The 26,438-nt window shown below is 42.3% G+C and overlaps 2 protein-coding genes across 4 annotated transcripts in view; one reads left to right on the top strand and one right to left on the bottom strand.

The window, feature by feature from the left end:
• Positions 1 to 21,750, top strand: EIF3J (eukaryotic translation initiation factor 3 subunit J). The gene is made up of 8 exons (XM_074966680.1): positions 1 to 166; positions 247 to 353; positions 11,583 to 11,637; positions 11,900 to 11,991; positions 12,597 to 12,711; positions 16,713 to 16,871; positions 18,563 to 18,636; positions 20,744 to 21,750. Exons 1-8 carry the CDS (start codon positions 142 to 144, stop codon positions 20,873 to 20,875), a joined length of 759 nt encoding a protein of 252 aa, XP_074822781.1. The 5' UTR covers positions 1 to 141; the 3' UTR covers positions 20,876 to 21,750.
• The window catches only part of SPG11 (SPG11 vesicle trafficking associated, spatacsin), a 63,934-nt gene continuing 58,617 nt past the window's right edge, over positions 21,122 to 26,438 (bottom strand). For all 3 annotated transcript variants that reach the window (XM_074966667.1, XM_074966668.1, XM_074966669.1), the window contains one exon: positions 21,122 to 26,221. In XM_074966667.1, the coding sequence (XP_074822768.1) occupies positions 26,041 to 26,221 (181 nt within the window). In that variant the 3' untranslated portion in view covers positions 21,122 to 26,040. The remainder of the gene's footprint in view (positions 26,222 to 26,438) is intronic.

The raw sequence follows: 26,438 nt of genomic DNA, 5'->3' as shown, positions 1-26,438 counted from the left end.
GGGTGGGCCCTGTGCGTCCGCCGCTATCCCGGCGTGCCCTGCGCTCGGAGCTGGCTGGGACGCTCTTGGCGCGGCTGGGGCTGACTCACCCCGCCGCGCTCTGGCTGTGCCTGCGGGAGGCGCCTATTCCGCGGGGGCAAGATGGCGGCGGAGGCGGATTCGTGGGGTAGGTGCTGGCCGCGGCCTCGGTTCCCCGCCCGGCTCCCCCTCCCCCGCTCGGCTAACCCGCTCTCGTCTCCCCCACAGATGCCGACAGCTTCGAGGTGGCGGAGCCGGTCGCGAAGCGCCTGGTGCCCACGCCGGGGGCCGGCGGGGACCGCTGGGCCGGGGAGGATGAAGAGGACGAAGTGAAGGTGGGGGCCCGAGGGGGCGAGGGAGCCCCGGCGTGGGGCCGGCCGGGGCGGAGGAGCGAGCTCCGGGCGGGTGGGCCCCGCTCGCGCAGAGCGGGGGCTGGGGACCGCGAGGGGGGCGGTCCGGTCCGGTCCTGGTCCCGGTTCCCCCTCCCCCCGGGTGTCTGTCCGGAGCCGGCCCCTGGCCATGTGTCCGCGCCTGGCTGCCGGGGGTGGGGCGCATCGCTCCCTGCCGTATGGTGCGGCGGGGCTCCGGCGCCCTTATCGCCCTGCTTAAGCTCCCGCTCCGGGCGAGCCCGCGAACACGTCGCTTAAAAGCGGCTGGGGCGGGAGGGTGCTCGGCGGGTGGCGGGGCAGCCGGGGCGGAGAGCGAGGGGCTGTCGAAACGTGGGCCCCTTGGGTCCATGGCGTGCCAGCGTCTCGCTGACACCGTCAGCAAAATCTTTTCGGAAAGGGGAGGAGAGACTTAAAAACGGCCTAATTAAGAGTGAGACTCAGGGAGTCTTCTAGCAGATGAGTAAAACTTGTCAGGTGAGCTTGTGGGGACGGATTAGATTCACCCTTCTTTGTGTGCTGAGAGGTGGCAGAATAATGCAGGCAAAGTTATGCTAACACTAGGCGCTTGAGTGAGAGGTGTAATGGTGGATAGTGATGTGGCAGATTTTTGGTCGCTTGGAGTCTTTAAGATAGTATGTTCTTTTAAAAAATATGCTCTAGTTCCATCAGCAGTTGAGCTCGATGTAGGCATTATTAGGTGAAGTTCTGTAGTCAGTATTGTGCAGTTTCATATGCATTGAAACCTGTCTGAATTGGTGCAGTGGGTGATCAAAAGTTGGAAGGTCAAATAACAGGACTAGAAAACCTCTGGAATGCATTTCTGTAAATGGGCCGCTTAACTCCCAGCTGAGACCTGTACCTGTTCTTAGGTTTCTGAGTTGAATAAACATGGTTTTCCTTCTGTAACTTCCTTCCCAGCAACCAGTCCTCTTTCCCAGCTCCAGAGCAAAACCCCTGTCAGTTAAGTCTCAAAAGGTGTCTGTTGTCCCATTGAATGGAGAATCGTGGTTTTTTTTTTTTTTTTCCCCACCTGCTGTCTCTAAGCTGCTGGCAGGTCTCTCAGTACAGAACTGCTCTGGTATCTGCCAGATGGTATTCAACTATTGGTCTCTCCTGTGGAGAAGCTCTTAGCCTGAGGGAGGCTTGAATATCTGAACTTCTTCCAAATAAGTCCCATCTTGGCACTATCTCCTACAGGCCAGAAACTTTCCTCCATCCTAGTGTTGTCTCTTCTGACTTCCTCTCAATCTTGTGAAACTAGGCATTCTTTCATGGCTTCTTTAGGATTTAGGTAGTGTTCAGGTGGTTAAAATGGGGTTTATCTACTAGAGAATCATGGAGCTGGTTTCACTGTATTTCAGTGTTAGTCTTTTGCATTAGAGTTTGAACAAAATGTCAAACTGTAAATCTACTCTATTAAATCAGAAACATTTAAAATGTCTAAATCCCATGCAGTGTAGTTCCCATATGTTCCTTAACCAGAAAGATCAGTTGAGTGATACCCCAACAATTCCAGATCTTTTTATTACAGCTTGGACAGATCATGAGTGCAGATATCAGCAACTGGAGGTACATACTACATCTGGAATATAGGACTCTTCAAAAGGGTCTCTAGTTCTGTGGAAGTAATTACAAAAAAATTGGTAAATTTAGTGTCCAAAGTTAAACATTGAATCATGCTTTTGTTTCAAATCAAGACACTGAGAGATTGCTATAGACAATCTTAGTACTGATCACTAGATAACTGAAAAAGGTTAATATTTTATCATTTGTTCAGACATGGGCAGGAAGAGGAAAGCAGTTCAGATTAGAGTAATTGATTCTTGCTAATTGAAGACTCTGGCACTGGTTGTTCATGTTGCACCAAGGTAGTGCTATCTGTAATAACTGACCGTTTGTGCATGCACTGTATTTCTGAGTATCAGTGGTGACGGGGGATTGGGCTCTTCTATGTAGTGTAAATCTAAATAGATAAAATGTATTACTTGTGTTGTGAAGACTTCTTTTGAGAACCTGAGAACAGCCTTACTGGGTCAGACCAATGGTTCATCTAGCCCAGTATTCTGTCTTCCGACAGTGGCCAATGCCAGGTGCTTCAGAGGAATGAACAGAACAGGTAATCATCGAGTGATCCATCCCCTGTCGCTCATTCCAAGCTTCTGGCAAACAAAGGCTAGGGACGCTTCAGAGCATGGTTTTGAATCCCTATCCATCCTGGTTAATAGCCACTGATGGACCTATTCTCCATGAACTTAGCTTGTTCTTTTATAAACCCTGTTATAGTCTTGGCCTTTACATCATCCTCTGACAAAGAGTTCCACAGGTTGACTGTGTTGTGTGTGAAGAAATACTTCCTTTGGTTTGTTTCAGATCTGCTGCCTATTAATTACATTTGGTAACCCTTAGCTCTTTTGTTAGAAGGAGTAAATAACACTTCCTTATTTACTTCACACAGTCATGATTTTATAGGCCTCTATCATATACACCCCCCCTTAGTCACCTCTTTTCCAAGCTGAAAAGTCCCAGTCTTATTAATCTCTCCTCATATGGAAGCTGTTTCATACCCCTAATCATTTTTGTTGCCCTTCTCTGTACCTTTTCCAATTCCAATATATCTTTTTTTTTTTTGAGATGGGGCGACCAGATCTGCCCGCAGTATTCAAGATGTGGGCGTACCATGGAATTATATAGAGGCAATATGATATTTTCTGTCGTCTTAGCTAGCCTTTTCTTAATGATTCCCAACATTGTTAGCTTTTTTGACTGTCGCTGCATTTTGAGTGGATGTTTTCAGAGAACTACGCACAATGACTACAAGATCTCTTCCTTGAGTAGTAACAGCTAATTTAGACCCCATAATTTTGTATGTATAGTTGGGATTGTTTTTTCCAATGTGTATTACTTGCATTTATCAACACTGAATTTCGTCTGCCATTTTCTTGCCCAGTCACCCAGTTTTCTAAGATCCTTTTGTAACTCTTCTCAGTCAACTTTGGACTTAACAGTCTTGAGTAATTTTGTATCATCTACAAACTTTGCCACCTCACTGTTTACCCCTTTTTCCAGATCATTTATGAATATGTTGTAGAGCACTAGTCCCAGTACAGATACTTGGAGGACCCTGCTATTTACCTCTCTCCAACTGTGAAAACTGACTGACTTATTCCTACCCTTTGTTTCCTATCTTTCAACCAGTTACTGATGCATGAGAGGACCTTCCCTCTAATCCGATGACTGCTTACTTTTCTTAAGAGCCTTTGGTGAGGGACGTTGTCAAAGGCTTTCTGAAAGTTTAAGGTTGGATGGTGTTCATGCTAGCGTAATGTCGCCTATTCTGCAAGGTGAAGCTTAATAAATGTGATAGAACAAATTGACACTGGACGCTCTGTAGCTTTTAAATGTGCTCTTTCTTCCACACACATGACCCCACTGGGCAAAAATGGTTAAAGATATCTCAGGGCACAGTATTTACACCAATCTTTAAAAAAGAGAGTATTGACAACCTGGATTGGAGCTTCACAGCCCCAAAAACTTTTGGCAAAAGAGGCTTTACTTTTCACATTTTCCCTGAAACTCAAGCGTTTACTATCTGTAATTGAACATCTTTCTAATAACAGCTACTTAACTGTGCTTTCCAGCTGTCTACTTCTTGAAGAACAATAAACAATAACTGGACAAAATTGTAGTCCTTCCAAAAATATGAAGACTCCTGCTTTACGTGGCTATTTTAACATAAGACTTTTTATTTCCTCTACTAGTACTCCTCTGAATGCCTATGGCTTTAAAATTAAAAAGTTTAGGGTGTATTTGGAGGGCGTGGGGAAAAGGAATACTACAATTAATGATCTTGTTTGTTGTACTCTGATCTGTGTTCATGTAGTAGATGCAGAAGTTGGGAAGAATCTACAGCAAGCTAGGTGTTTGCCTGGGCTCTAGATATTTTTTCCTTCCAAAATTGGCGAGTAAAAAGGAAAACTACAGCACAGTAAGCAAAAGCAAAGTGACCTAAATATAGGCCCTTAGTGTTTTCCAGCTAGTAGTTTCTCTTTAGGGTGTTTCATTATTCTTTAGAGTTTCTTATTGCCGATTTAGGAGTTGGGATCTTGTTTTTTTCCCTGAAAATACTTGGATTACAAGATTTATTGTAACTAGTGAGTTGGAGAAACTTTAGATGCTGCAGAAGTTACAACTAAGATATCCTTTTAAAGTAAAAGGAAATTATTCTAAAATGTTACCTGGAATACAGAAATTACCAGGAAAACAGACCTGCTGCCAAGAAATTTCTGTGTATTTACTCTTTGGCAGTCCTGTCGCTAAAGGAGCCAGAACTAGGAAACACGTTCAGGGAAACAGTCTAGAGATTTCCTTGATCAATATTTCTGATAGTTCTGTTTAAAATAGAAGTCATCAGGGACTCAGACACTGGAGTATCCTGTCGCTTTCCAAGAACGCTTTGTTTTTGGAACTTGAATGGTCATGCATTAAAGCTACAAATGATAGCACATATAAATGTATAGCAAGCAGCTGATTACTTCTGTTTGGTATGGGGATCATTTATGTGGAAAGGGGGACATTTTCACTAACCATATGTTATAGCTGGATTATTACTCATTTAGTCATTTGAAACTCTTTCAAACTTAATCAAATATGTTTATAATTTAAACTACATTGTAATAGTGTCAGCATTGGAATGAAGAAAACTAAGGATGTGTTGTCACTGGACTTCTCAGTTGGCATAACAGTGAACAGAAGGTGAAACTCGTTTTCTCCGAATGAAATGTATTTAGATTTCTAGAATGTGATTGTAGGTGCACATCCTGAGCCCTGGACACCTATCCCATAAATAAAAAATCACAAAGGACTGCCCATAAATATATATATATACCTCAATTGAGCGCCCCCCAGCAGTTTAGAGAAGTGCGAGAGGCAGGGGAAGGGGGTAAGATAGGTTTGGCAGACCAAGGTGGGGCAGTGAGTCCTGAAACAGGATCTCTCACAGAAAATGCCCTGCTAGCAGATCTGCCTCTTTCATCTAAAAGAAGTGCAGCTGGAGTGCCTCTACTAATCTCAACTGTGGCAGCATGTCACTGGGGGAGAGATGCTCAGTCATACAGTCAGGTCTATTTTAAAGACCATTTTAAAATCAACACGTTGAATTCCCACCAGATGTTCACTGGAACCCAATACAGATGATGAAGCATTGGCCTAATATGCTCCCAGTGTTCAACTACACTTAACAAGTGAGTTGCAGTATTCTATGCTAGCTTCACCTTCCAAATGATGTCAAGGGGAAGCTCCATGTAGCATGCATCACAGCAATATAATCTTGAGATGACAAGACATGGATAATTGTGGCATGGTCTGCACTGGAGAGGAAAGGTCACACTCTTCTTGGCAGGCACAGGTGGGAAGAAAGCACTCTTGGCTGCAGCACTTCATGGACCAGGAGCAGCCCAGGGTCTAACACCCTCAAGTTGTTTACCTGTCTTACAAATGATTGTGATCCTTCTGTAAGGGGTGCGGATACAAATTCTGCAAATCCTTCCAGCTGCTTTTCCCAGCCTGCCAAGATTCTTAGTCTTGTCTGGATTAAATCTCAGCTTGCTCTCATCTAGGCACCATGTGGTTTGTTCTAGCTGGGTCAGATGTGATAGAGATGTAGTGCTGGGGGTCATCAGCCTGCTAAATGCAGTGCAGCCCATGTGTCCTCACTAAACCTCTCAGCAGCAGCATATGCACACTGAGTGGGAGGTGACCATGTAGGCTCCTGTGGCATGCCAGGAGAGAGTCCTTGGGGCAGAGGAACAATTGCCCACAACTCCCCTTAGAGAGGGTTCCTCAGGAAGATACCAAGCAGCTTCAACCAGACCCATTATTGTCTGCAAATGAGTTTGCAAAATCTCATGATCACAGCACCCCACTTCTACATGAGGATTTCACTCCAACCACGCACTCTTAGAAAGGGTGCATCTGTGAAGGATGGGATCAGATGAGGAAGCAATCTGTAAACTGTACTTCGCAACAGTTGTGAAAGTAGCTGTTTATGAAATGAGTGTAGTTGACAGATGCAGGGTTGTAGTCATGTTGGTCCCAGGATATTAGAAAGGTGAGTGAGGTAATACCTTGTATTGGATCAACTTCTCTTGGTGAGAGAGACAAGCTTTCGAGCTTACACAGAACTCTTCTTCAGGTTTGTGTAAGCTTGAAAGCTTCTCTCTCACCAACAGAAGTTGGTCCAATAAAAGATATTTTTTTCACACAGCGCACAGTTAATCTGTGGAACTCTTTGCCAGAGGATGTTGTGAAGGTCAAGACTATAACACGGCTCAAAAAAGAATTAAATAAATTCATGTAGGATAGGTCCATCAATGGCTATTAGCCAGGATGGGCAAGGATGGTGCCTCTAGCCTCTTTTTGCCAGAAGCTGGGAATGGGTGAGAGGGGATGGATCACTTGATTGCCTGTTCTGTTCATTCCCTGTGGGGCACCTGGCATTGGCCACGGTCAGAAGACAGGATACTGGGCTAGAGGGACCATTGGTCTGACCCAGTCTGGCCACTCTTACGTAGTCAGACTTGCACTAGCTCAGCACAAGCTAGCACACTGAAAATAGCAGTATGGACGTTGCAGCTCCGGCTGAGACTTGGGTTAACCTCTCAGACTCGGGGAGTTGGGTGGGCTGGTGAGCCCAAGCTGCCATCCGAGTCACAACATCCACTCTGCTATACTCGAGCTGAGCTAGCGCAAGTCTGTCTACTCAGGCCGGGAGGCTCCCTCGAAGCTGCAACATAGACATTGCCTTACTGGCTGCATCCTGCATCAGCCTTTTCATAATGTTGCCTGGGGTCAATGTCAAGCTAACTGATCTATAGTTACCCATTAAGGTAAGCTTAGCAATTGCAAAATTCAATTCTTATTGCTGTGCTACAGTGTTTATCTGATACCCTGACAATAATGGAACTAAGCATCAATACCTCACTTTAACCACTAGTATGAGACAGCACACCTCAGTTTTTAACCGTGATTTGATGAGCCAAGTACCAGGACAGCCAAGTTCATCTACATATTAATTTAAGACTATTTGGCATTTGTAAGACTGATTCTAGCTTCCCCTCCAGTACACTTCAACTAGTTGACATGAATTTCCAGTAACAGTAGTCATATTTTTGGGGTCATAGTGGACCACAAGCTAAATGAGTCAGTGTAACACTGTTTCAAAAAAATGAACGTCATTCTGGGATGTATTAGCAGGAGTGTTATAAGCAAGACTCGAAGTAATTCTTCTGCTCTACTCCGCTCTGATTAGGCCTCATCTGGAATATTGTGTCCAGTTCTGGGCACCACATTTCAGGAAAGATGTGGACAAATTGGAGAACGTCCAGAGAAGAGCAACAAAAATGATTAAAGGTCTAGAAAACATGACCTATGAGGGAAGATTGGGGGGGGGAAATGGGTGTGTTTACTCTGGAAAAGAGAAGACTGAGAGGGGACACAACAGTTTTCAAGTCCATAAAAGGTTGATCAAAGGAGCAGGGAGGAAAAATTGTTCTCCTTAACCTCTGAGAATAGGACAAGAAGCAATGGGCTTAAATTGCACCAAGGGCAGTTTAGGTTGGACATTAGGAAAAACTTCCTGTCAGAGTGGTTCAGCACTGGGATAAATTGCCTCGGGAGGTTGTGGAACCTCCATCTTAGGGGTTTGTCCGACCTGCTCCTAAAAACCTCCGTCAGGGATGGTCAAGATCAGAGGTGGGCAAACTACCGCCTGCGGAACACATCCGTCCTGTGGGACGGGACTGCCCTGCCCTTGAGCTCCCAGCCGGGGAGGCTAGGCCCTGACCCCTCCCCCACTGTTCCCTCTCCCCCGTAGTTATGGCGCCGCACGGACAGTGCGGCTTGCACCCACCCACCGCCCAGGCTTTCCAATAAGCCAGTCCTGCCACTCTGAGTGGCATGGTAAGGGGGCGGGCAGCAGGGTTGGATAAGGGGCAGGGAGTCCCAGGGGCTGTCAGGGAGGGTTGGATGGAGCGGTGGTTTGGGGGGTGGTGGTCAGGGAATGGGGGGGTTAGATAGGTGTGGGAGTCCCGGGATGTGTGGATAGGGGTCGGGGCAGTCAGGGGACACGGGGTGGGGGGTTGGATAGAGGGGAGGGGGTGGTCAGGGGACAAGGAGCGGGGGGTAGGGGGGGTTGGATGGGTCAGGAGTTCTGATGGGGGCAGGAAGTGGAAGGGGGTGGAGAGGGGGCAGGGGCCAGGCTGTTTGGGAAGGCACAGCCTTCCCTACCCGGCCCTCCATACAGTTTTGCAACCCCAATGTGGCCTTTGGGCCAAAAAGTTTGCTGATGCCTGGTCTAGATAATACTTAGTCCTGCCATGAGTGCAGGGGACTGGACTAGATGACCTCTCAAGGTCCCTTCCAGTCCTATGATTTTATGATTACCTTGGCTTATAGTAATCTCTCAATTCCAAGGACAAGGTAGGTGAGGTAATACTTCATTTTGTTTGTTTTTTACACCTGGTAACCTGGTATGGTAGCACACTGACTATTAACATGATTTGAAGGAAAACAGGTCTTGTGAAACTTGATATTATTTGTTGAGGTTAAGTGTAGGTGAGAATGTAATTGTGTTAACATACTTAGATTTTTGTAAGGAGGCTGACTTGGTACTGCCTAACATTCTGGCTACATTACCCTTTACAAAATCAAAGCAGCACAGATTAAATGCATTTAAACTGATCTGAAAATAATTTTAAATGGGAATCCACATCCAGTGGGGATGTTCTGAGCAGAGTCCTGCAGGGATCTATTCCTGGCCTAATCTATTCAATCTCTTATGATCTGGAAGGAACCACTGCTGGCAAAGTTTGTAGCAGATGCAGATTGGTGAAGTATTGAATAATTGAAGAGTTAGTTCTACAGAGCAAGGCGTCTCTCTTGGTAAGCAGGGTTTACTTGAATAACGTGCATTTTAATGCATGAGTCATACACCTAGGAATAGAATCTTGATCACGGTTATAGAATGGGGAACCATGTTTTGGAAAGCAGTGACTCTGAAAGAAATGTTGGGGTCAACTGAACGTGAGCTGATGTAATGCACTGGCTAAGAATTAACATGATCTTTTGATGTATAAGCAGGTGAATGCTGACTAGAGATAGGTAGGTGTTTGTAGCACTCTGTATAGCTTTAATGGAGATTTTAAAATGATGGAAAAAATTGGAGAGAGTTCAGAAAAAGTACATGAATTATTTGAGATTGATATTAACTCTCATCAAAAAGCATATTTTCCCAATCTATTCAGTTTATCCAAGAGAAGGCTAAGCGGTGACTTAATTATAGAAAAGAGATATGACAGTAAACAGCTCTTTAATCACATGGAGAAAAGCGTAACAAAATCCAGTGGCTGGAAGTTGAAGCTGAAAAAATTCAGACTAGGCAAAGTGCAAATTTTAAAGTGAGAATAATCTACCATTGGAACAACATTTACCTAGGGACATGGTGGATTCTCCATCATTTGGAGTCCTTAAATCAGGATTGAGTGATGTTCTAAAGGATAAGCTGTAACAGCTCAACCAGTAGCTATGGGTTCAATGCTGGAATTACTGGACAAAATTCTGTCTTTGTGGTACGCAGGAAGTCAGTGTGACATGTCAGAACTGGAAGTGTAAGGAGTTCAAAGGACTATTGAATGTACTAGTTGGGCAAGGACTTTAAGGACAATAAGTGTTGTTAACCAGGGAGTGGTTAATGCAAATTATGCAACTCGGGTTATGTAAACCCCCACTCCTTTGAAGCTACTCCTGAGGAGAGGGCCATTGACTAGTAAAATTCCCTGAGACTGGAGATCAAAGGCCCAAGCTGTGTAAAGAAATAGTTGAACTATCCAGTTGGGGTCTGGTTCCTGATCCCAAAAATTATGTGAACATGTAACCAAGGTGCAAACCCAGTTGTGGAGTTTGAGAGACAGGCACAGCAGAGCCCCATGATGGGGTTGGAAGTGACCTCTGGTAGGCTTTTAGCATGCATGTAGATTAGTTTTTTTCCTGTAATGCTTTTGCCCTAAGAATAAATGTCGTTTGCTTTGTGAAGGCTGGTTGGTACCTGGTGTACAATGTTATAGCCCCTGGAGAAAGTTAACCACAGGTGCTGGATCCTGGGCAGACTTGCTGGAAAATCGCAGTGAGGTGCAGAGGGAACCTAAACCTCTAGTCTGAAAGGAGAGAGACGCAGGTCTCCGCTGTGAGAGCAGTGATGGCTGGGAAGCCTAAAATCTTAAGTGGATGCCCTCGAGGAAGACCAGGAAGGGGATCAAAGGTGTAGTTAACCCTGAAACTGCCAGATTAGTTGATCATAATTGTTCCTTCTGCCTTAACTCTATGAATCTAACAGTGCTCCTGTCACATGTACTGATAGTTTGTCATCCCCCTGGTGCATTAAGTGGTATGCCTGTAATGGCAGCTTTTGACATTTTTAAACCCTGATGGGTACTAAGTGGCTTATGTTCAGATTTAATCACCAAATAACACTGCTGCTACCAGGGCTCTCCGCCCTGATTCTGTAATGCTTAATTTATGGCACAAAATCAGTGTCCTCTATATTCTGTTAAGCCTGTTTTGTTTCTGGTGATGGATGTGCTATAGAGAAGAATCAAGTCATTCTATCAGATATCTACTCATAATTAATTTTTTTCTTAACAATTTTTGCCCAGCAAATGGACTGTGGCATTTTTTTTGTCTTGCTTCTGTAACTGTGGTGAACATGAGTTTGCCTGTTACTGCGATATACATTAAGGCCATGTCTATGCTGTGCATCTTACAATGGTGCGGCTTTGCCTCTGCAGCCACACCATTGCAAGGTGCGCAGTGTAGCCACTCTTTGTCACCGGAAGAGAGCTCTCCCAGCGACAAAATAAAACCACTCTGAATGAGGGGCGGTAGTTTCATTGATGGGAGAGCGGCTCCTGCTGAGAAAGCGCTGTCCACACCAGCACTTTTTGCTGTTAAAATTTTTGTCTTTCAGGGTTGTTGTGTTTTTTTTTTTTTTTTTTTCACACCCCTGAGCAACAAAAGTTTTAATGATGAAAGTGCAGTGTAGACAGTTCTTTCTGCACAGATACCTTTAGTGGTTCAGAAGTAAGATATAAATGCTGATAATTCATACTCCTTCCTGTTTGGTAGGATAACTGGGATGATGAAGAGGAGGAAGAAGAAAAAGAGACAGAGATAAAAGCAGGTGAGGACTGTGGGAGGAGCACACTTCATTGTATATAGAACAAAGAAGAACATTGGCTTCTGTGTTCCAAGTTTATGAACTGTATTTATGGGACATAATAGACCAAGGGTTGTGCACGTGTGGATGACAGTGCATGCTTTTCACATTAGTCACCTCTGGTTTCTGAATTGGATCATAGCTCTAGGTGCTTTTTCCCCCACATTGTGACAATGTTCTTTATGCACTAGATTTCTTTAAAAGGGTTTTGTTCACTGTTTTACAGAATCAAAAGTTTCAGAAAAGAAGAAAATAGCAGAAAAAATAAAAGAGAGAGAAAAGCAGCTGAAGAAAAAGCAAGAGGAGATTAAAAAAAGAGTAAGATGTCACTGTCAGGATTTTAGCTTTTTATGGGAAGAGGGGAGATCTGCTTATTGTTTAGTCTAGAAAAACAAATGTAGTCTGAGAATTAAAGGACTGATACTTACGACGTGCCCCTACAGTGAGTTATCTAGGAAAGAATAGTCCTGATGCAGTCTGTATAAGAACTTGAACATCTAAGAGTTTGAAATAGTACTTATCCTATTTCCATCCTTCATTAAGTTTATAATACTCACCATTGTGTGAAATTACTTTTGTTGAGGGTTTTGGTGTGTTTATGCCTGTAGCATGCTTGTGGTTATCAGCATTTCAGCTCGGAATGTTTAAACACAAGTGAGGCGTGCTGTTAAGAACGGAACGCCTGCACTTCAGGAATAATTACTTCAAGCAGAAGCATGTTCAGTTAGCTTGTTGAAATGACCACGCCTGCAACTGCTCCATTCCTGGGCAAGAAATGTAATTCACTTGCCACCAATGTAAGCTGACATTATTTGAAGACTTTTAGTTAAGTAAATTGCTTATGCTTGGTTAGCAATAATGACCGAAATGGAAGACTTGCCACGGGTCAATCATGCTACTTTTTATACTTTTTGTTTTTTTAGTTAGAGGCACCAGAGGAAGCTAAGGAACTTACACCAGAAGAACAGTTAGCAGACAAACTACGGCTAAAGAAATTACAAGAGGAGTCAGATCTTGAGTTAGCGAAAGAAACGTTTGGTAAGTGTGGATACACCTAATCCAAGCAAGTAGTTGGTGCTGGTACAGTATGAGAGAAGTAATTTAGAAAGTTAACTGCAATCAATTCTAAATGTAGCTTTCAAGTAAAGCAGTATATTGATCAAAAAAAGTAGGACTGCTGTGATATTACTCTTACTGTTATAAAAATATCAGGCTGAAACTTGGCATCCAGCTAAAGCTATTTCATAACTGTATAGACAGTCGTAGGTAAGAATCAGTGCCTTTTGGTGTTGAACTTTTAAGACACAGTATGTTTGGGGAAACATCTGTGATGTGTGTGTGTGTATAACTAGCACAATTACTTTTGATAGTTTGGAGTCAGACATTACGAATGTCACAGTGGATGTGAGTTACGCTGATATCAACCAGAAGTTCGTGTTCAAATGACGTGTCTATTTATATCTGGAAGTATAGATCATAATGACTCTCTCTAATTTCAAGCACCACACAATGTCTTTAGAAACTAAAGTGCATTTTCTGCCTACAAGTGGCTGTAGCAAGTTGGGTAGGATTGCTTTGCCTGATTGAACTTCTCAGCCAATAGCCATCTTTTGTATGAAGAGGAGTAGGGAGGAAGAAACTGGTAGCCTCTAATTGGGATGCTCTCCAAAGTGCAGCCAGATTACCTGTGAGGGTGGGTGAGGCTTTTTGAGGGGGGTGGTTCAGCATCAATTAAGTATGTTTAGTTTGGTCAAACTATGTGATAAGGCAGGTCAGTAGTTCTCAACCAGGGGTATGTGTACCCCTGGGGGTACGTAGAGGTCTTCCAGGGGATACATCAATGCTTCGAGATATTTGCCTATTTTTACAACAGTCTACATAAAAAGCACTGGCAAAATCAGTACAAAAAACGGTTACTCACCTTCTTGTAACTGTTGTTCTTTGAGATGTGTTGTTCATGTCCATGCCAATATCCTTCCTCCTACCCCTGTTGGAGTACCCGGCAAGAAGGAACTGAGGGAGGGGTCGGGTCAGCAGTGCCCTATATTGGGCACCATGAAGGTGTGACCAGGCCGTCCCGATGTATACTGCTAGGGAAAAAATCTTCCGGCGCACACCTGATTGGAATTGACATGAACAAGTGCTCAAAGAAGAAACTAATATTTCATACAAACAGTGACTTGTTTATACTGCTCTATAGCCTACATGCTGAAATGTAAGTACTGTATTTATATTGCAATTGATTTATTTTATAATAACATGAAACAATGGGTGTTACTATGCACACTGTAATGAGAGTGATCACTTAAGATGAGCTATTACGGGGGGGGATGACTTTTTGTAGTGATGATCAAGGTGGGCCATTTCCAGCAGTTGACAAGAACCTCTGAGGAGCAGTGGGGGGTGGAGGGGGTAATAAACATGGGGAAATAGTTTTACTTTGTGTAATGACCCATCCACTCCCAGTCTCTTGACTATCACTACAAAAAGTCCTGTTGTCCCCCACCCCACTCTCCTGCTGGTAATAGCTCACCTTAAGTGATCACTGTCATTACAGTGTGTGTTTCATGTTCTCTATGTATATAAATCTCCCCACTGTATTTTCCACTGAATGCATCTGATGAAGTGAGCTGTAGCTCACGAAAGCTTATGCTCAAATAAATTGGTTAGTGTCTAAGGTGCCACAAGTCCTCCTTTTCCTTTTTGCGAATACAGACTAACACGTCTGCTCCTCTGAAACCTGACAAAAGAAATAGTATTTTTCAGTTCACCTCATACAAGTACTGTAGTGCAATATCTTTATGATTAAAGTGCAACTTACAAATGTAGGGTTTTTTGTTACATAATGGCACTCAAAAACAAAACAATCTAAAACTTTAGAGCCTACAAGTCCACTCAGTTCTACTTCTTGTTCAGACAATTGCTAAGAGAAACAAGTTTGTTTTATGTGATACAGCATGGCCAGAGGGCAGCAGGAGAGTGTTAGAAGGGAGCCTTATTCCCTGTAGAGGGAAGAAAGTTGCTGTAGATTAATTAAGCACCTGAAGCCAGTCACCTGATAAAACCCCCCTGCTTCAATCAGACAAGGGAAGGATTTGAAACAGAGTGGACTGGTGTTGGAGCAGAGAGGAGTTTGGAGAAGTACTGCGGTGGGCTAAGAAGTCTAAGACCCTAGGTAAAAGGACACCTGGTTTGTGCAGAGGGAGGGCAGAAAGCCCCACAAGCTGAAGGGCAGGAGAGGGAAGTAGCCCAGGGGAAGGAAATGCTAGTTCAAGTGGTTTACCGCTATCCATAGGGCCCCTGGGCTGGGACCCGGAGTAGAGGGCGGGCCTGGGTCCCTCCCTCTCCACTCCCCTCCTCTAGGACACCTAGTGGGGCAGTTAATACCCCAGTTCAGGGGTGAGAAACGGTGCCCTGAACCCTCCCCAAGAAGAGAGAGCGCGAGACCCATCAAAGTAGTGCCAGCAATTTGCCACATTACATTTACGGGAGATAATGCTGCCCACTTAATTAGTGTCACCTGAAAGTGAGAACAGGTGTTTACATGGCACTGTTGTAGCTGGTGTCGCAAGATATTTACGTGCCAGATGCGCTAAAGATCTATACGCCCCTTGATGCTTTGGCCATCGTGCCAGAGGACACGCATCCACGCTGATGACGCTTGTTAAAAAATAAGGGGTAAATTACATGTGTGACTGACCCCTGGGGGAGAACTGTGCGTTTCCTGCTCTGATTTACCCGCGTTCTGCCGTAGATCTCATGTTCGAGCAGTCTGGGATGGTGACCCAGCACACATGCTATTCATTTTAAGAACACTTTCACTGCAGATTTAACAAAACACAAAGAAGGTACCAATATGAAATTTCTAAAGATAGCTACAGCACTGGACCCAAGGTTTAAGAATCTGAAGTGCCTTCCAAAATCTGAGCGGGACAAGGTGTGGAGCATGCTTTCAGAAGTCTTAAAAGAGCAACACTCCGATGCAGACACTACAGAACCCGAACCACCAAAAAAGAAAATCAATCCTCTGCTGGTGGCAGCTGACTCAGATGATGAAAATGAACATGCGTTGGTCTGCATTGCTTTGGATCGTTATCGAGCAGAACCTGTCATCAGCATGGACGCATGTCCTCTGGAATGGTGGTTGAAGCATCAAGGGACGTATGAATCTTTAGCACATCTGGCATGTAAATATCTTGCGATGCTGGCTACAAGAGTGCCATGCGAATGCCTGTTCTCACTTTCAGGTGACACTAAGAAGTGGGCAACATTATCTCCTGTAAATGTAAACAAACTTATTTGTCTGAGCGATTGGCTGAACAAGTCGGACTCAGTGGACTTGTAGGCTCTGAAGTTTTTACGTTGTTTTTGAATGCAGGGTTTTTTGTACATAATTCTGTTTGGTTTGTAAGTTCAACTTTTATGATAAAGAGATTGCACAACAGTACCCGTATTAAGTGAACTGAAAAGTACTATTTTTATTTTTTACAGTGCAAATATTTGTAATAAAAAATATAAAGTGAGCACTGTACACTTTGTATTGTGTTGCAATTGAAATCAATAATGGAAAATGTATAAAACATCCACAGATATTTAAATGGTATTCTATTAACAGTGTGATTAATTGCGATTCATTTTTTAATCGCTTGACAGCCTGAGAAAAGTCGCAATCCTAATAGTCAATTTAAAAAATCCCAACTAAACCTAGCACTGCAGGCTTGAGGCCTAGAATTTATGTAAGGAGAAAATACTGTCTCCAGTACTATTCCAGAGTAGGTGGTTCAGTACAACTCATGGGATATGTAGCCTTTCACTTAAATCACTAGTTCAAATCCAGCATGAATTGTTAGTAACTGAAGTTGTTTGGGCTCTTGCTTCCTTGTTGGTCATTTCAGCTGAGGTAAGGAACTGAAGGGGAGTAGAGATAAATTACCTGTTCTGTGGCTAGAGGGCTTATGTTGTGTGGTCAGTCTGACCTCCCACACAAACTACAGTTAAATGCACCAATATTTTCTCTGATACTATGTTTTTCACTGCAGGTGTAAATAATACTTGTGGAATAGATGCCATGAATCCATCTTCAAAAGATGACTTTACGGAGTTTGGCAAATTATTAAAAGAAAAAATTACACAGTATGAAAAATCTCTACATTATGCCAGTTTTTTGGAAGCATTAGTTCGAGACGTATGTATTTCATGTAAGTCTTTATTTCAAGTGTGAGATTTCCTAGCACATTCCGTGGAGGGCTAAAGTAGTAAACATATTAATCAAGTAAAACTGAATTGGGATTTATGCAGTCCTACATTAAATGATGCACTGATACCCCTCCCAGAGACTATTTTTGACTACTACCTGACTGAGAATCAGTACTTGCATGCTCTTCATCTTTTAATGAAGGTGGTGTTTCCTCTATGTGATTGATCTTCTCTGAATGGTGCTGTCAGGTCAGGATAGCCCACTTAAACATACAGGCAAATTTTGTACTGATCTAAGTCTTTCACAGCCTTGCAGAACCTCTATTCAAGAAGAGGAAAAGGCTCCCCGATCCATTTAATTCTAAATAGCTCAGTAGGGGAATGAGATACAAAACTGAGTTCCTATAACACTGGAAATTTGGAGCAGTTTAATTCCAAAACGTAACTGTCTGTTGAAATGAAACTACAGGTGACTTGTTTTGACTGCTTTGGATGGCTGAGATATTTGGTGCGTAATTCTGTTTTGAGACTTCCCTTTTTCCTGTGCTTGTACATCCTGTCCTTCAGTGTAGTGGCAATTTGATATTGTGGCTTGTGCCATATAAATACATTGTGGGTGGTTGGTCTACTGCAACAGATGCTGAACTGTTAGATTGGAGTCCAAATCCTCTAACATGAAGGAGTGTCAAACTGAGCATTAATTGCATGTAACATCCCTTTCCACCTGGATGCTTCTCTCTCTCTAAGAGCCTTCAAACTTATTTTAGGCAAAACATTTACCTTCAGGTACAAACAGCTGACCATATTACAAATCTAGCGGCATAATGTGCTGCTCATAGAGTTTAAGGCCAGAATGGACCACCACATAACCTTGTCTTACCTCCTGTATATCATGGGCCTCCAACGTCCCCCAGCACCTGCAAGCTATACTGAACAATCCAATTGAGACCAGGTATTACAGCCTACAGGAGACTAGATTTATGTGCCACAGATAGAGTAGGAGGGACTGAAGTGCACCAGGGCTTGAGGCCCCCACAATGGCAGGAAACTGAAACATACCCAGATAATCCTGGCAAGAGACCAGTACCCCCACACAGGAGAGGAAGCTGAAAACCCCCCAAGGTCGCTGCCAGTCTGACATGGAGGAAAATTCCTTCCTGACCCCACATATGGTGATCAGTTAGACCCTGAGCATGTGAGCAAGAACCAGCCAGCCATGCACCTGAGAGAATTCTCAGTGGCATCTCGGAGGCCTAACCCCCCTTGCCCAATGTCCCATCCCCAGCCATGGCCATTCCTGATCCAGAGGAAGAAGATTTAAAAACAAACATGGATTTGGGGGAGGGGGGAATCACTTGATGACCCCTACCAATGGCAGACTGAAACCTTGAAGCATAAGCTTTAGAAACATAAGATGTAACTGTGTTCAAATGTTGGCTTCCTAAATTTATTGATTATTATGTTGGCATCTTATGCTGCCCATTACACAAGTTATCAAAGGGATGTGAGATCCTCGACTGTGATGCCAAGAATCAACATTGCCCTAGTGTTAACAATGAGATTTTGACTCCAGTTAAAGGGGTAAACTACCAGATATAAATCTCCACTTACTGGATTTTAGAGGATTCAATGATTATTTGAAGGCTTTCTGAAAACTACATTGGTAGAAGTCTAATTTTCTTCCTCTTTGTAGTGGAAGTTGATGATTTGAAAAAGATCACAAATGCTTTGACAGTGCTATGCAGTGAAAAACAAAAACAAGAGAAGGTAAGACTTCTGTATCTTTCTATACTGTCTTTCCATAACTTGCATAATCCCAGTATGCACTAAGATGTGCACCTTCTATAAATCTAAGGGGTTCTAGGTTTTGAATTCAAATGTGCTTTTGACTTAACACTGTTAATGAGAAGACAGTTGAAACTGAAATTCTGATTTGGGATATCGTCCTAGGGCTAAACTTGGGAATGTCACATAAACTTAAGTACACTCATGTAAAGTAAGCACCATTCTGCCAGTAATCTTTAACTTCACCTCCTTGCATATTTGCACTGATTCTGTTCAATTTTTTGGCCTCTGTGCTGGAGTGGAAGTGTCCAGTTGTCCTGGAAAGGTGGGAGAAGCGTATATTTTAGTTAAAACCAGAAAACTAGAATCAGTTAAACGTGTTTATGGAAGTAATTTTTGAATCTTTATCCTCAACCTTTAATAAAACTAAGATCAATGTGATCAGTGTGACTTAACAGCAGATAACGGAACTAGCTAGTATGTCAGTATGCCTCTCTGGTGTGCCATAGAACTTAAAAGGAAAAAGCATTAAGTGAGTGATAATCCTGTATCAGATTATAGGATAATTGGTGCTTTGTGATTATACAGATTGTGTAAAATGTTTCTTGTGCAAAAGTTATAACAAAGTTGTGAGGGAATTGCATAGCTAAAGGTCAATGAGACCAGAATTTTAAAAATTGGTTTTAAAAAATAGTTTACTGAACATTAACTGGCAAATCCAAGCCATACTGCCTAGCAGATAACTGAAATGAGACTGGTTTCAAAACTTGTACTAGAGAGTTCTTGAAGGAAGCAACCTGCTTCTGGGCCTTCAATGTGAATAATAAATGCTCCATAAATGCACAACTCTACTACTTTCTACCCAAAATTGGTGGGTGATTGGAAACGTTTTCTAGGCATGTTCTCCAAACTGCTCTCGTGGCAATTTACAATAAATGGTTTAGTTCAAAAGAAGAGTAACAGTGTAAACTTGGCTATAAAAATCATCTGTAGAGTGATATTGAACTAATTCTGCATTTCTAATAGAACTAGACTTTTCGAGAGATGAACTTCCCCGTCTATTTACAAAGCTAAGAGAAGGGCAGGTGCAGTTGTGGCTGAACGTAGTTATGCTGTTTGTGCTTCACTGCTGATTTTGGTAGCTGAGTTTCATCAGGATGCTAAACTTGGCGCTTTTTTTTTTTTAAATCAAATCTCAGATTTGGAGGTCAGGTATTTATTTCTCTTTGGTCTAGCTAACTTTTCTATTAATCCTTCTGTGCCTGGCACCTTTGCCCCATCCATTTACGAAGAATTTACCAAAGTGGTTAATGTTAGCATGCAGGAAATAGCTTGCCCCTCAACTCACTAACTCACAATATTGTAGCTCTTTGGAGTATTAATGTACAATATTGGAGGAAGCTCACAACATACCACTTGTAAGTGACCTTGGCTGAATCATGTTTCGTTTTTTCTTTTTAAATCAGCCAACCAAAAAGACCAGACCCGCACAAAGTTTTTACCTTAACACAGAAGAACCAGACACTCCATCAATTCACTTGGGATTTTGCTCCTGACTTTACGTGCTCTGATACTATGGTGATGGGAAGCCATATAAAACCCTAAAATAAAGATTCCCACCAACTAAATCAGTAACCGTATAAACCTGGACATCTGTAATTTTGCATTTGGAAAGTGTCTCCCCTCCTTCAGGAAAATAAACTTACGCTGCAGATAGTGGAATAAGTTCGGTGAAGGGTGTTCCAGTGTACCATAAAGTACATGCTGCTATTCTGATTATGGTGAGGCGAATCTGCTAGACATAGTGTTTTTGCCATGAATAAGAGTTGAACTTAAATTCGGTTGCCTCTGGGGTAAAATTCAACAGCAGTAGTGCACCCACCTTACGTAGTAGGAAGTGAACACTTTTGCCAGCTAACAGATCAGAAGTACAGGGGAATTGAAGTGTGCTGTATTGAGTTCCCAGATAGGAAACTGTCAGGATCCTCGGGTTAATATTCTTATTTTTTACCAGCTCTTCAAGGAAATTAGCATGTTACATTTAATACTGACTCTAAAATAAACCAAAGCATTTTTGGTCTTTCCTCAGCAAAGTAAAGCCAAAAAGAAGAAAAAAGGGGTTGTGCCTGGAGGTGGTTTAAAGGCCACTATGAAAGATGATCTGGCAGATTATGGAGGATATGACGGAGGATATGTACAAGATTTTGAAGACTTCATGTGACATTTATCTTTCCTTGTGTTGTCTTTCTTTTGCCCTTAAACATGTAGCACAACTTCTTTTCCTTTAAATTCTGCCAAATGCTACAATTGGAAGTGCAGTATCTTTGTGCTGGTTATTTACCTCTTTGACAGGGTGGTGCTAAAGCATTGGGATACCTGTGTCGTCAAGGGGTTAAAATGATGAAACTCCATTCCTATATAAATCACAGAAAAAACAAAATTCTAATAATGTTTTTAATTGTTGCCATCTGGTTTCATAGTAACACAACCACGAAGTTGGACATGAATTTCAACAAAGCAAAAGTTGTATTGTTACCAGCACAGTTCAGTAACGCAGCCGTAACTGCACCTCCTTGGATGATTCATCTTGTGAACAGAAGCAGTTTGCAGCAAAGGCATGGTGTGCACTTAGTATTAAAATTGCTTTGTCTAAGTTAGAGCTTGGGGGTTTTTAAAAATAGATTGTGAAGGGGACTGCTAACTTCAAAGTAAGGATACTGCACCTGAAAATTAATCACTTGATACACACCCATTCTTTCAAAGCATGACATTTTAAAATAAAACTTATTTTGGTCAAAACAAGAAAATAGTTCCTTCTTGCATTTGAAAAATGACTTGTGGTATCTTGAGTATAAGCAGTTTACATTTATCTGAGTATTTCTACTAATGCAGCTGTACAGGTTGGTTATTCTAACAGTTAACTGCCTGGTTTAAGTGTCTGTCTGAGAACCAAATTTCCTTTGTTCTCATGGGCTGCGATAGAACTCACAGGACTTTACCATTTTCTTTCATTTTACAAAAACCTGCTTAGCAAACTGCAACAGTTACTACAGTTGGGCAAATTGTTATGTTAACAATTATGACATCTGCAATGTTTTATAAAGCAACTAATTTAATAAAATCACTATTGTGAGGACTTCAGAGCCTGTGTATTGGGAGTACTTTTTTTAGTGTTAACTAAGCTCTAGAACAGTGTTTCTGGGCCACATAGCTAAGCTGACAAGAGGAGTCTCTTCAATATGAAGTGGCTGCTTGCTTCAGTGAGTGACCACCAGAGCAGCTTGTCCCTATAGTCTAGTATGCATGTCCCGTTTCTTGGTGTGGCTTACTTTACTCTTCCAAATGGATGAACCTTGAAATTGGCAGTACAATTAAACAGAATTGGGGCATGGGATTGCAGTGTATTCAGCACTGCGATCCTTTATTTGAAATCTGTTTCCATACCTTAGTTGAATCTAAGGCAGCAATTTAAAACAAGACACATCATTACACCCCACCTTGCTAAAAACAATGGCAAGGAAAGGTTACAAAACCACTTGGGACATCATCCTTAACACTGAATTCAGATACATGTGCACAAAATTTTGTTGTTTTTAACCTTCATGTCAGGAATGTTAAGCCTGGGCTTAGTGGACCTTTGGAGATTTCCATATGGTGGGAGTTCATGTCACTTGCCCCTTAACTAAAGGGTGAAAGAATGTTAGATGCGACATCTCTGCTCAGTCTGTAGTCGTGGGTCATTCTATTTCTGCATTACACAGAGCTCCAGCTTAAATAAAACTGGAATTTTGTTAAGGGCCAGAATTGTAGTTTAAAACTGTTTAATGGAATGTCTGAAGGGCATGGGCCTGAATACCATATGTAACCTGGTTGTGGGGATAGTTTATGGCTATATTAGAATATTTAATAGCAGGGATGTTTGCAAAACCCCAGAGGGAGAGGATACAATGTCTCCCAATAAGCCATCTCTTGGGAAACATGGTGGGGGGTCATTGCTGGATAATGCCCAAGCTATTAGCTGGGGGAGTGATAATTCCAGGCTCCAACCAAAGTTACAAGACTTGTTTTGCCAACCAAAGTTGGAAGCTTGAAGATCAAAGGACACTAAACAGTCACATTACTGAGAGAGCGAGATGCAGCTGGCAGAGCTGTTCCTGGCAAATATGCTCTCTTGCATCTCTGCTGGAGGATCAGAAGCAAAGCCTGCCTTGTGCACTGCTGCAGGGCTAGAGCTTAGTCAGACGTGGATGAATCTAGAGACAAGTGAGGTGTCAGAGGTGCAGCTAGCTCTACAGCCTTCATCCTTTTTATCTCAAGTGTATTTCTACATGCTCTGAAAGGCATTAGCATCATTCTAGCTTTGTGATCAGTCTTTATTTTCTTGACTTTTCCCCAGTATTACAACTCATGGGGACTAACTGTAGATGCTCCACTACCTCCAAGCACAGTTGACAGGTATGTATCTACCTCTTGGGTGTCACTAGAATTTACTTTTGTCTCAAATTATACCAATTAAGATGGGTCATAATGCTATCTTTTTCTTGCTTAACCTTAATGGTCTTGCTCTTGTTTTTTGGGCAGCCAATTTCTAATGTATGGGGTGGTGGTTTTGTTTACCTCATGTGACTTTACAGTGTCACTTTAAAGATGTAGCCTGGATCTGACAGGACCTTCTTTAAAACATGGTTTGGCTAACAGGCATGAAAAATCCTCACTGTATTGCTTTTTCTATGAAAAAATATTTTACCTGGCAGAGGCTGGCTGCTTCCTCATTCTACCTGTGGTACTCCTAAGCAACAATACTGCTTTCAGTTGCTCAAAAAAATCTTTCAGAGATGTCGTGTGAACTGAAATTCAGCTGCCTCTGGGGTAGAATTGAAGAATGGTGCTTTAGGAATCAATGTTCAAGTTATTTTGTAGCCTTTATCATTAAAATAAACTTGAAAATGTGAACCAAGTGCAGACTAATAGCCCAAAATGAAAAGCAGTCACTCACCCCACTTAACTAAATTTCATCTTTAAGAAACATCCCACTTAGATGTCAACTGTTAAGATCGCTTTAGCAGAAATAGCCAGGTGTGCTTATTCCAAACAAAACTGCACCATGTCAAACAAGCCTCAATGCTGCAAACAGTTGTAGATGTACATACTTAACATTAAGTATGTGACTAGTCCTCCTGACTTCAATAGAGTTAGCACATTTGGTTCTATAGTAAATTCAGTTTTTATAGCCTACACTGTGCAGCTGTAGTATGTATTCTTTGTGTATATTAAACCTCCATTTTTTAACTTTAAGAATGGAATGGAAGCAGCTGCAAAACACACAGGACCTTCAAGATAATCTTATTATCCAATTAAATGCAAGAGCCACTAATCAATGGACTCAGTGGATAAAGAATCTTCAGCTGGTTATTAATTACCAAGAAATATGGAACTCCAGTAGTCAGTGTATCTGGTAGGATAGTCAAGGAGCAAATTACCGGAATCTTAATCATACAAAAATGCATTATCCTAGCAACTAAGACAAAATTGTCTGAAGCTTGCAGTGTGTAGGTGAATGGGAACACTACTGAATATGATTAGGCTACTGGATGCTCTTAGCAGCTTGAGGAAAAGCTGTTTGCTACAGTTGGACAATTTTTCCCATTTATGAAATGTGTGTACTCTGGGTTATGGAACAGAAAACTTCCAACCAAGACACCCAGCTCCGGAAATAGGTCTTTGCTTTTAAAATACACTGGTACAGCCAGAGGTAAATAGCATTTGAGTCTTACTGAACATTTAACTTAACCATACCTGAAGCCCTTCCTGTGCTCAAAGTACTTCTGGGAGTTAGAAAGCTACTCAGACAAAGACATTCTTAGCCCAGGGTGAGGAAGCAAATCCTGAGACTCTAGCCCTTCATTTCCCCTGAGGCACTGCTCTGTCAGAGTGGAACTAGTGCAACTCAATGTGGGGGTTGAATACTGAGACAAAACAGCCTACAGCAATAGAAATACTTGGTCCCTTCCACTAGAGCAGACTCAGCTCCCCTACACACCAGTGTCATAAGGATCAGCGATGAGGCTTTTCCTGATGGAAGGATCATTCTTAAACAGCCTGTTGAAAGACATCCAAGCCCAGTTGTTATATTTGATATTCTTACTACAGTGATAGGCCACCACCTGGGAATGCTGCAGACAAAACTTGTCAGAACACTCCAGGGAAAAGTTTATGAACAATAATGTCTAGATATTTTGGAACTATTCAGAAAACTGGAAACAGATTTCCCCCCTTTTTCCAAACACTTCTGGATAAGTTTGCCTTAAACAGTTAACTAGTGCACATGACCCCACCCCAAAGCAGTCAGTGGTGATTTACTTTTGCATGTAAGATGCAAAGATTAGGAACTAGTATTTAAGCAAGAGTTTCCAAAATGCATACAGCTGTAAAGAGGTTTATTCCCAGCCAGTCAATACTAATGCTAGAGGCTTTAAAGATTTTATAATACAAATATAGCAGCAAACAAAACAATTGTATATGGTGAATGTTAGACACTTTGTGATAGTGTGTGTGTGTGTGCACAACACACATTCATGTAGCAAATTCTTTGTTTCACTGGTAAAAGAAGAGTGTACTCTAAAAGCACATAACATCTTAACTCTGTTAAGTAGGAAGCTGATTGTGAATACAGAGGTAGTCCATTCTTGTCATTGACTATTATGGTATTCCTATAAATCTTACAGTGGGCAGGTAAAAATAATCTCATTTGCATAAAGCACTAGAGAGGAGTATCCTAGGCAAATTGCTTCCTCTGAAGATTTTGGAAAAATAGGCAAGAGACTTTTTAATATGAATGTTTCAAGTATTGTACTTGCACTAATGGTCTTGTAAGGTCAGCAGAACATCTATTAGCCTATTTTAAACGGATAAATATTTGATCTGATGTTCAGTTTAAGTTACTGTAAGTACCACACATGAATTCTGCAGCGGTGAGATCCTCAGCATTCGGCAGTGTTTTGTTTTTGAGGAGGCTTGAATGCAATTCCTGCTAAAGCCAGTAATCCATGCCCCTAAATTAGCCAAAGTCATTTTAGAATAAAGTCTGGCTGAAATCCCAGCTGGCCAGAGCACCATCTTCTAGGCCCACCAAGCAGGCTTTTACAAAACATTTTGTTCAACTCTGATTTAAATATTAAGAATTGTTTATTGTCCAAAACAACTTTGGGTTAATAGTGTCTGTGTTTCAGGGACGTTCAAAACAGTGCTGGGATTTTATAGTAAATTTCATGTACTGAAGCCAATTTTTTTAAGGCACCTAGCAGCAAGTGACCAGGAGCTGGACAGTGCAAGCCATAGTACTGCCACTTGTCTGGGCGAGAATCTTCATGTCACTTAGGCTGGAATCTAATTTGCCAGCATATCCTTTAGACAGCAGCCAGTCTGCGCATCCTTCAAAAGCATATTTACCACATCATAGAACTTGTTATCGTACGCCAATTTGTAGTACAGGTAGATGTCTTCACAGTAGGTCAGTAACGTCTTCAGATTTTTCTGAGCAGTCTCAGTTGGCGGGTGTTGTTTGACCCTGAGACAGAATTTTGTGTTATATTAAAAGGGGAGAAAGGGCAAGCTTACAAATAAGATTGACAAAGCTGAAGAACATCACATGAGATGGGAAGAAGTTCTGATATCTAAAGAAAAATGCAGGCTGGGGGGGGGGTTGAGGGGGAAGAGGAACTTGTGGAGATGGAACAGACGGTTCTTGGAAAGGATTTGTGTTTTGCTTCTCCATACTCTTCTGC

This window comes from Natator depressus, chromosome 10 (genome assembly GCF_965152275.1).
Source record: "Natator depressus isolate rNatDep1 chromosome 10, rNatDep2.hap1, whole genome shotgun sequence".
NCBI classification, from domain to species: Eukaryota; Metazoa; Chordata; order Testudines; family Cheloniidae; genus Natator; species Natator depressus.
Note: the sequence above shows the minus strand (reverse complement) of the source record. Positions and strands in the feature narration are given on the sequence as shown.

Coding starts and splice junctions, on each gene's coding strand:
- EIF3J (XM_074966680.1), top strand. CDS start 142: ATGGCGGCGGAGGCGGATTCGTGGG. Junction 11,992..12,596: donor AAGAGGAGATTAAAAAAAGA/GTAAGATGTCAC, acceptor TTGTTTTTTTAG/TTAGAGGCACCAGAGGAAGC. Junction 12,712..16,712: donor GTTAGCGAAAGAAACGTTTG/GTAAGTGTGGAT, acceptor TTTTCACTGCAG/GTGTAAATAATACTTGTGGA.